The sequence below is a fragment of the Caretta caretta genome, chromosome 14 (genome assembly GCF_965140235.1).
Source record: "Caretta caretta isolate rCarCar2 chromosome 14, rCarCar1.hap1, whole genome shotgun sequence".
In the NCBI taxonomy this organism is placed as follows: Eukaryota; Metazoa; Chordata; order Testudines; family Cheloniidae; genus Caretta; species Caretta caretta.
Window position 1 is genome coordinate 17187556 of NC_134219.1, and position 10349 is coordinate 17197904.

Consider the following 10349-nt stretch of genomic DNA (forward strand, 5'->3'; position numbering starts at 1 on the left):
GGCTGTTCTGCCAGGGTTGTCTGTCTCCCCCACACCCACACCTCTTCCCTATTTTGGTTTTTGTTACCAGGGCTGCTCACACAGGAAAATTGAAAAGGGCAGTTTTTCTGGGAGGACCAGGGCTTTGTAACATTTCTCTCTCACCTTCGACAACAGCCCTGAGGCTTTCCTTAGAACAGACAGCAGGGGAGGAGCATTCCCTAGTGACTAGGGCACTGGATTGGGAGTCAGGAGACCTGGGCTTTATTCCCATCTTTGCCACCAGACCTGCTGGGTGAAATTGGGCAACTGACTTCCTGTCTCAGCCTCTGTTTCCCCTCCCACCCTTTGTCTATTTGGATTATGAGCTCTCCAGGGCAGGAACTCTCTCTTGGTAGGTGTTTTGTACAGTGCCTGGTACTGTAATAAGAATAGAATTGGGATTTTCAGATTAAGTTTCTCACAGGAACCAGACTGGTCAATTTCAAAGATGGCTTGGTCTGGTTCTCACACTCAGAAAGAACTCATGATATAAACTCATCTTGTGTTAATGGAGCTGACAGCATGACCAGGGGGTGTTTATCCGAGAGCAGACGATTAGACACCAATCAAAAATCAAGTACTTTGGCAGGATCCGTTTTTAATCAAAGGAAGGGGGAAATGTTACTGGTGATTAAAGAAGTCAGGACTCCTGGGTTCTCTTCCCCAGCTGTGCCGCTCACTTGCTTTGTGAGCTCAGGCAAGTCACTTCACCTCAGTCTTTGGTGTCCCCATCTGTGAAATGAGTCTGAATCCTTACCTGTTTCAAAGGTTGGTTGCAAAAATGAATATGTTCATAACATGCTTTGAGATCCTTCCACAAAGGTGCTAGGGGAGTGCTGAGCATTCTCTTCACCTGGGGCCGAATCCTGAAAAGTGCCGAGTACTGCACATTGCCATTGACCTCAGTAGGAGTCGAGGATGTTCAGCACCTTACAGGACGGGGCAGCTTGTAAGAATCTGCTTTAGAACAGAGCCATTTTGCTCCCCCACTTCCAATACGTCCCAGTTCTCAGGATCCTGCCAGCAAAGCAGATTGTGACAGCCAAAATGATAAAACCACCTGGAGCAGTTATCTGCCCTGCTGGCGAGGATCTGATCCCTTTTGTTCACTCAGTGCTGGCCTCAGCTTCTCTGTTAGGATCTTCCCAAGGAAGCTGGGCCAGAGCCTGGACGTTTTCACACCCGCAGCTGGAAGCACCTGGAGAAGGCAACATCAGGGAGCGCTCGGACACTGAGCTCACTTTCGAAACAACACATGGACAAACTCTGTAATTAACTTCAAGTCATTAGAAGGAGAGGGAGATTCTCACAGGCAAGGGGTGTCCGGTAGCAAGGGCCCTGGTTTGGTTGTCAGGGAACCTGGGTTCTGTTCCCAGATCTGCCACTGAGCTAGTCACTGCACCTCTTACCCAGCTTTCTGCGGGATAGGAATACCTCTCCCCAACCCTTCTTTCCAAAGCACTTTGAGATCTAGGGCTGGAGAGTGCCCTGTAAAGCCCTAATACCTTTTGAATGTCTGTTCCTTTCCACTAGCATTAACCAAGATGGTGTCTGTAAGGGGCATTTGTGTGGAAAGGATGAGCGTGGCCTTTTGTTAGCAATAAGCTACCCCGGGCCTTGTCTCATCTACTCTTTGCTAGGAGGCAGCTCCCCTCTTGTCTGACTCATGACAGTTATTGGCCAGGCGCTAGATCCCATTTAAAACTGCTTCCACGTCAAGGCTTTGCAGCATGACAAGCAGCTGGGAAGCTTGAACTGCTTCTGAAACAGCCCAAGTCGGCTCACCCGGCGGTAAGGCACTAAGACGCAAGCTTCTCTGGCCACCTGGCCTCTGCACCGACTCACCCTGCGTCAGGGCCAGCAAGAGCAGAGGTCGGGAGAGCCCATGCTGTGTGTTCGCCCCTCATCCCGTAGAAGAGGGGTCACCACATTCCATCCTACTAGACTATGTAGATCAAAACAAGTGAAAGAAATACAAGCCAGGCAGACTTGGTATCCTTTGGGGGAGGGAGAAAAGATCTTTGTCATACCCTTCATATGATATCAAAGCACTTTACAGACATTAGCTAAGCCTTAGGCCCCACCCCATGGAGGTGCTGTATTGTAGTCATATCACAAAAGGGGAAATGGAGGCATAGAACTCCTAAGGGGCTTCCACAAGTTCACACAGTAAGCAAACAAGCGGCAGAGGCAGGCACAGAACCCAGGAGTCCTGGAGCCCAGTTCCACTGCTCTAGCCAAGAGACCATACATCATCTCGGTACACTGAAGAGTAACAGACTCTGAAGCAAGAGAAAGTGGGTGAGGTAATCTCTTTTACTGGACCAGCTTCTTCCAGTAAAAGATATACTACCACACCCACCTTGTCTCTCTATTATCCTGGGGCCAACAAGGCTACACCACCGCTGCATACAACTCGGAAGCTGTCGGAGGAAGAGGAGCAGAGAAAGTTACACAGACACTGCTGGTTGGCAGTGCTAAGGGAAAGGTCAGCCTGCCATGAGCATATACTAGGGAAAATAATCGGAGACAGCAGAATTCATGACCCCAGCCAGTCAGCACAAAAGATTAAGACACACCAGTGCTGCTTGCTCAGAAAAGCATTTCTCCCTCAATGTTCTGGTTGATTGGTTAATGGCTGCAGTGAAATCGGACCACTCCGAGGCAGTACATCTGCTGAGGAAGGGAAGAAACCCACGCTGGCACTGCAGAACACCCCCCGACCCCCCAGTCTGATGTATTGATTCATTTATAAAGCTCTCAGCCCGTATAGCAAACTCCTGCCATTGCTACGGAACAGACAGCCCAGCCGACTGCGTCTGGGAATCTTGTGTGTGGAGTCATTTGGGGGACTGCAGTTTTCCAGATTAGATTAGACCCATTGAACAGGACATATTTGTACCAGCCCCAGAAGTTGCCTAGAAGATGGCTGCAGCTAGGATGTTGGACCTGAATCTAGAATCTACTGAGGGTCAGAGACAGCTCCATACCCCCGAGTCTAACCTTGGTGCTGTCTGGATAGCACCAGCTTAGCTCAGCTCCATTCTACCTCTCTCGTCCCCCTGCCCATTCCTGGGGCACCTTTCGCATCTACTAAAAGCCTCTAGCATACGCAGAGGTTATGGAGTACATGATTGCCTAGTGCTGCCCAAACACATTCTGTAACAACAAACACAACCAAGAACTGCCACCTCCTCTCTCGGCCCCTCTCCTCCAGGGGTGCAGGGTGAGGTTATCAGCCCAAGGACAGGGAGAGCTCTCACACTCCAGACAGTCTGCTGATGGGAGAATCAGCATGAGGCCAGTCGCTGGCAAAGTCACACCCCAGCCTTGGGGTATTCGGCATGTTCTGAAAATTCCTCTGAGAGAGGGGGCGTGGGGAGAGCTAAATACCTTCCCCCAAGACAGAGACCCTGTCGTTTTTACAGTAGCCAGAGAAAGATGCCTCTCCGTCTAGGTGAGCAGCTGCCAAGAAGTACAGTGATGGGGCATTAGCGGTTTGGTATTAAGTCCCCGCCACCCCTTCCCTACACATGCACACCCACTCCCCTTTGGGATGGCACATCATCTTCCCTCCGCTCTACTGTCCTGAATCAAGTTGTTTAGCTAGTGCACTTGTAAAACTAAACGCCCTACTCAGAGGAGTCCTAGAACAAGCTAGATCTCTCTCTCTCCCTCTCCCACACTCACTCACTCAGCACCGAAAAATGTCCCCCTCCCACCCTCTCCATCCACAGGCTTAGGTCCACCAGAGAGAGGCTGTTTGGAGCGTGACCTGAATGAAGTCATTCTTCTCAGGGGAAAAATAAAATGCCTTGCATGGCAGAGAAGACCTATTTTAACTCACTTTGGGAACCTGGGGGTTTAGGAGGGGAAAGAGGGTGATGGAGGGAAGGAGGCGTAGCCCAGGAGCGTGCTTGTCAGGGAGCAGGGTGGGCAGGGAGAGGAGAAAGGGGCACAGCAGGGAACCAAGCTATTGCCCCAAGTTTGTTTCCCTTGGGAGTTTGCAAGCCACAGAACTGGGCTCTGCTCTTGGGGGCAGTCAGGACTGGCCTGAGGCAGGGTTCCTGGTGGCATAGAGCAGTTTCCCTCACCCTGTTTTGTCAAAGGAAGCGCTGCAGTGAGTCCTTGCCCTGGTTAAGTGCCAGGCAGGGTCAGTGTCCCAGCTGTGCTCCAACTGATTAGTCATCAAGATGGGCTCTTTTGGGGAGCTAAGTGCACCAGCCTTCAAGCAGCACAGCAAGCTGCCTGCCTGCAGGCAAGCAAGGTGGAATCACTCGTATCGGCCACCTCCCTGGCTGACTAAAATCGCTTCAGGTCCAGCCCTCCATTGCCTTCTGCCTGCTTCATGGCCCTTCTCATGCTCTCCTCCCCCACCCCAGCACTCATCTAGCATCAGCCTGCTCTATCCTCTCCCACAAGCTCAACAACGGTGGTGCAGGAGCCTTCTCCTCTGCAGCAACTGCTGTTCGAAACAGACTCTCCACATCTCATCTACACACGCCTCTCCTTCTAGAGTACATCAGAGGCCAGTTTCTATGGGAGACATCTCCGGTTTATACATCACCGGACCCTAGTCCAGTGGTTCTCAACCTGTGGTCCATGGACCCCTAGGGGTCTGCAGACTATGTCTAATATTTCCAAAGGGGTCGGCACCTCCATTCAAAAAATTTTTAAGGGGTCCACTAATGAAAAAAGGTGGAGAACCACAATCCTAGTCCACCCACAAATGCCCTGTGCTTTATGGTCTCTCCTGTATCTGACACATACACAAGTATGCTTTGCTCCAGACATACTTTACAAGGAGACAGCCATGCCACCCTACAGACTCCTAACCTTCAACAGTGCAAGGTACTGAAGGGGTTAAACAAGATTTGGGGACACAACCCATGTTTTAAGATGGGGTTGGGGAGAGAGGCAGAAAAACTAACTGCAGTCTGCCAACAAGCCTGTGGAGCCCAGACAGAACTGTGGAGACAACAAGCCAACTGGGGAAGGAGATCAGACAAGCTGGCTGAGACACCTTCACTGTGGGCAGGGGTCTCATCTCATTTGCCCAGCCCCATCACTGAGCAATGAAGAGACGCCTTCAGCTGCAATCACTCTCCTTGTGAGTAAAACCGGCAGGCTCCTATCAGTACCTCTGGAAACGTCCTGACTAGCTTCTCCGCCCACTGACCAAACCCAGCCAGGTTCTGGAGTGAACTCTGAGCAAGCTGGGGGATGGTGCAAGCCAAGGTGCATGATAACGGTCACCCTGATCAAGTTACTGGTTTGAGCATGAGCATCCAACCCCAACAGAGGTTAGTTTAAAAGGATCCGAGCTGCTTTGGTTAGCAAAGCTCTGAAATAGGGACTATGTATGAGAGAGAGGATGAAGAGACCTTCAAACAAAAGCCATGCAGCAGCCATAAGCCTGGAGGGAAGCCAAGGGTGCGGATGGGAACCCTCTATAAAGTCAGAAAGAACGAGGAGTACTTGTGGCACCTTAAAGACCAACAAATGTATTAGTCTCTAAGGCTCCACAAGGACTCCTCGTTCTTTCTGCTGATACAGACTAACATGGCTACCCCTCTGAAATCTATAAAGTCAGCAACTTCAACAGGATGCTGCCCGTTTCTAGCCAGAAAAGCTGGGACACATACCGGACCCTGCAGCTGACTGAGGAGTGCAGAGAAACCTGGCTAATAAGCTTTTCAACAGCAAGACTAGTGAACAGGCCAGCTCCCATCAGGGCTAGTATCTCCCCAACTTATGTCTCCAGGTATCATCCTCTTTATTCCAGAGGCAAAGTACTCCCATTATGAGACCAATGAGACGGACAATCCTCAGTGGGACAAGAGATAAGGAGGTCCTAAGGAACAACATGACCAAGCTAGAGTAGCTCGATTTTCAGAGGTGCTGCCCATGCGTAAGTCCCACTGAACTCAGGCGTTGTGAGAGCTCAGCACCTCTGAAAGTGAGAATCTAAGTAAAGTTGAGCATGGATGCTGCCCAGGCCCCACTACAGAGACGTTACAGATCAGGAAGAGCATGGTTAAAATATAGGCCTGCATCCGTGTGCCAAAGTCACCAAGCCTGCTTCAGTCTTCTTTCCATACTAATTAATAGGGCTTGGCAAATCATCTAGCACATTTCCATTCATAGAGCTCAAAGCACATTACGAAGCCTTAACCACACTTTACAGGTAGGGAAATGAAGGAACAGAGTGACTTGGCCAAGGTCACATAGTGAGCCAAGAATTGTAAATTCTCCAGGGCAGGGGCTGGCTCTGTTGTGTCTATTGTACCGTGGCCAGGACATTTTAAAAGTAAAACTAACAACAACAACATAACTACGCATCTCTGGCCCCCAGGCCTGTGCTCTCTCCACTGGAGCATCCTGTCTGGAGTGTGGCTTTTAAATAGATATCGCCCCCCTCCCCCAACACATACTTTTTTTTTTTTTTCCAAAGCCACCTTTAAGCTACTCACCCAATGACCCACAGATGCAAAGTGCCTTTGAAAATAACCACCAGGCAAACCCTGGGGGAAAGCTTTTGGTAACTGCAATTCAGCAGGTTCAGGCAATTCATGTTTAAAGGAGCGTGAGAAAAGCAGCAGGCCCAGTTTACCATCCGTTGGCGACTGGCCCCCTGGAGTCCTGGCTGTGCTGGAGGAGGGATAGCAATGAAGCATGAGCTCTTCACCCACCTTGGATTGCTCATTTATTTTTTAACAAGCCAAGATCTGGTGCGGTGGGAGGATTTACTTTTGCTGCACGCCACTGGGTGACTGCCGCACACACTGCGGATACCCAGGGCACTTTTCAGGGCTACTGGACACCGAGTCTAGACTCTGGGAGCCGTCTCATGCCGAGACTGCAGGACAGGGCGTTCAAATCTCTCCTTCCTTGGCATGGGGAAGGAGGGGCACTGGAGACCACCTCACAAGGGCTCATCCTCCATATATGCAGGGCCGCAAGAAGCCAGTCTGTACCAGAGACATCTAGATAGAGGGTGCAAAAAGGAGACTCTGAACCCTCTGAACCCCTTCTCCTTATCTGGATTAGTGAGGCCAGTGATAGAGAGGGAGGAGCTTCACCAGCCAGATTTGCAGCCTCAGGTCAGCTCAAGCAAAGATTCATCTGGCTTGCATTCAATTTTCAGAATCTATTTTTTTAGATTTCAGAGTAACAGCCGTGTTAGTCTGTATTCGCAAAAAGAAAAGGAGGACTTGTGGCACCTTAGAGACTAACCAATTTATTTGAGCATGAGCTTTCGTGAGCTACAGCTCACTTCATCGGATGCATACCGATGAAGCAGTAGGGACGGGGGTCCGGGGGAAGGGCTGCGAGTTAAAATCCGAAATCAATGTTTCAGTGGAACAGCATGAAGCAGCATCCCCCCCCGCCCCCCCACGCTCCCAGAAGCAACCAGCCTGTCATACCCCATTAGATCAGAGGAGGTGGGAAGGAGAGAGATCAAACAGATCTGAGGTTTGGGGCAGGGTGGGATGAGCTGGAGGCCACAAAGAAAAACAAAACTGGCTGGCTAGAGGCATTTCTGTGCCAAGTGCGTGAGATCCGCACAGGCCCTGCGCACAGCACTGTATGGGTGTGCCTGGCCTGCCAGGGGGTCAGGACAGACACCAGGTTTCGGGCCAACCCCAGCATTTGCTGCTGCTGTCACACACACACAGGCAACAGCCTCACAACTTCTAGGTGGGAAGCTGCACACACGCCATTCCCACAGGCAGGGCTGCTGGCCCAACGCGTACGGGGGGAGGTGCCGAGAGCCATGGAACCAGACTGTCCCCCCGTATAACAGACACCAAGCCAGGGGGTGCTGCAGCCCCCCCAATTCCAGCACCTACCCCCACAGGGCCAGGCAGCAGGATCCAACCCAACTTCCCAAAGTCGTACAAGAAAGACAAGCTCCCCGCTCCTACCTTGCTCTCCTCCTCCTCCTCCTCCTCTTCTTCTTCCTCCTCCACCGCCTCAGCAGCCTGGCGGGGGACGTTCATCTCCTGAGGGTGACCCTGCTGGTCCGCTTTTGCAGTCCTTGCTACCACCACCACCGCCGCCTCCTCCTCGGTCCGCGGCTCTTCGTTCTCCGCGGCTCTCTTCGCCTTCCCCTCTTCAGCCCCAATCTCCTCCACCACGATCCTTCTCCCCTCGTCCTTCGCTCCTTCCTCGCCCTTCTCCCCCCTCGGGATCCCCTCCTCCTTCAGCGCGTCTCCCTCCTTCCCTTCCCCCTCGCCATCCTTCCTTTCCTCCCCCGGCTCGGCTGCCGCGCTGGCCCCTGCCTCCTTGCCCTGGGACCCTTCCCCCTTGGCTGGCTCGGCAGCTTTGTCCCCGTCAGCCGCTCTCAGCTTCACAAAGACCGAAGCCAGGATCACAGCCAGGACCGTGAACAGCAGCGGGACCGCCAGGTACAGATCCACGGCCACATCCATCTCTGGGCAGGAGCCGATTTGCAATGGACCCAAGGGCGTTGCTTGTTTTTTTGGTCTGGCTCCCCTGCGCGGCTGCTGCCTGGGAACAACTGACCAGCTCTGGTTAATTTCAAGGGGCAGCGCAATCTACCCGCAGCTGTGAGCGAAATCCCGGCTCTGCTAAAGCTGGATAGGGTTTCACAACATACCCAGCAGCAGCGTCACTTCCCAGAGCCCTGCCCACCGCTGCCTTCCCACCGCGCAGGCAGCCCAAGTTAGCAGGTTTTCTCTCTCCCCCTTTCTCCTTCAGCGTGTTCTCAGCCCGGGTCCAGCCCCCGCAGAGCACTGAGAACCGGGTTTCCACTCCCCTAGGAAAGGGGTTCCCCCCCCGCCCCCGCCCCGGGGGGGTGATGTTGGGAATGAGCACGCTAGCCTGATGGAAATGGTCAGCTCTGCCAGAAGCGGGCTGGGTCCAAAAGGCTCTTTCCAGAAAGTTCCGGGACTCATCGAGTTATTAATTTAAATGAGCCTTGTTTAGCCTAGTGTCTGTAGCAGTGTTGAGGCAGCGCCCTCGTCCTCCTCTGTAGGGCACCTGGCACTCAGAGCCTCCCCTGGAGCCCAATCAATTTCAGTGCCTGGGCATCTACTGACTTGGATCTGACTGCAGGATAGGGGGACCTTGTAGTGAATAGTTTACACCTTATTATCCCTTTGTTCAGTAATGGAAGGGCTGCTCTTGGGAAAGGTGGATCTGGAGGTAAGAGGAAGCCAGAGTTCCAGAGTGCCTCCTCTTCCTCCCCCCCTCCATGCTGGAATTGACAGGAAGCCCTTGCTTGTGGACTGGCCAGGCCACCCTTTGCATGGATAAAAAGGACTAGCAAGGAAAATTAGATGTCTGTATTACTCCCATCTGTCAGATGGGGTTAGTTATACTTAGGCTGTGGAATGGGTCTCCCAAAGGGAGTGATGGGACATTGCGTGGCAGATTTAAAAACTAGACTGGGCCAAATGCTTCATGAGGATCAATCCTGCATTGGACACAGCTTGGACTGGGTGATTTGTCAGGTCTTGAAGTCTGCCATCCAGCATTCCCTGCCTGTGGGAGGCTCAGTAAAGGTTTGCAAAGCACTTTGAAAATAGAAGGTGTTCTATGAGTGCTAATTACTGTTGCCACAGTGGAGCATCAGGGGAGCAGACACAGGAATCTGGCTCCCAATTCTGCCCCAGCAAACCTTCCGTGGTTGCATAGGTGAGTGGGCAGTTTATTGATTGACTAAAAAATAGCCCCCTCTCCTCAATCCAAATTAAATCCCAAGAAAGGGGGAAATGGACTGGAGCTGATTCTTGCTGCTCTGGGTAATCCTATCAAGCAGGAGCTCTTTAGCCTATGGATAACTGTATTCTTAGTAACAAACAACCACAGCACTTAATCTTCTTCTCTGTGCAGCTTTAGGTTTCATGGGAGATCATCATAGCCCCACTACAGCTCAACCCAAACAATAATGAATGATTTACAGCTACTCGGTCAAACACATTTTTTGTTAACTCTCCCCTCCACTCTTGAGACTGGTAATGTTATGGGCATCAGAAATTTTGACTCATTAAATAGAGGTAATGGAAAAAGAATGTGGTATGCCATAGAAAGAATCCTCCGTCATCTCGGTTGTCCTTGTGTGCTATAGCTGGTGAAGGCTACCTCTTTCTCAAACTGTCTCCTGTTATAATGGCTCATTATTCCCCAGGTGGGCCTTGTCAGGCTGATAGCCTGGCTTCTCTCAGCTCCCTTTTTGGCACTGAATGGAATATGATTATTAGGGCATGGCAAATTCCCCACTCTTCGGCTCTGGCTGATATTCCTAGGCACAGGTCATGCCTCAGTTAGCACCTTGCATCCCAGGATCTCACATCACTACA

At 51.6% G+C, this 10349-nt stretch overlaps 1 protein-coding gene across 6 annotated transcripts in view; it reads right to left on the bottom strand.

The window, feature by feature from the left end:
• Positions 1-8780, bottom strand: part of MXRA7 (matrix remodeling associated 7) — a 49626-nt gene extending 40846 nt beyond the window's left edge. The window contains exon 1 of one of the 6 annotated variants that reach the window (XM_048818216.2): positions 7950-8780. In XM_048818216.2, the coding sequence (XP_048674173.2) occupies positions 7950-8456 (507 nt within the window). In that variant the 5' untranslated portion in view covers positions 8457-8780. The remainder of the gene's footprint in view (positions 1-7949) is intronic. The other 5 variants (XM_048818215.2, XM_048818220.2, XM_048818218.2 and 2 more) reach the window with 5 other exon arrangements.
• Positions 8781-10349: the final 1569 nt, after the last annotated feature.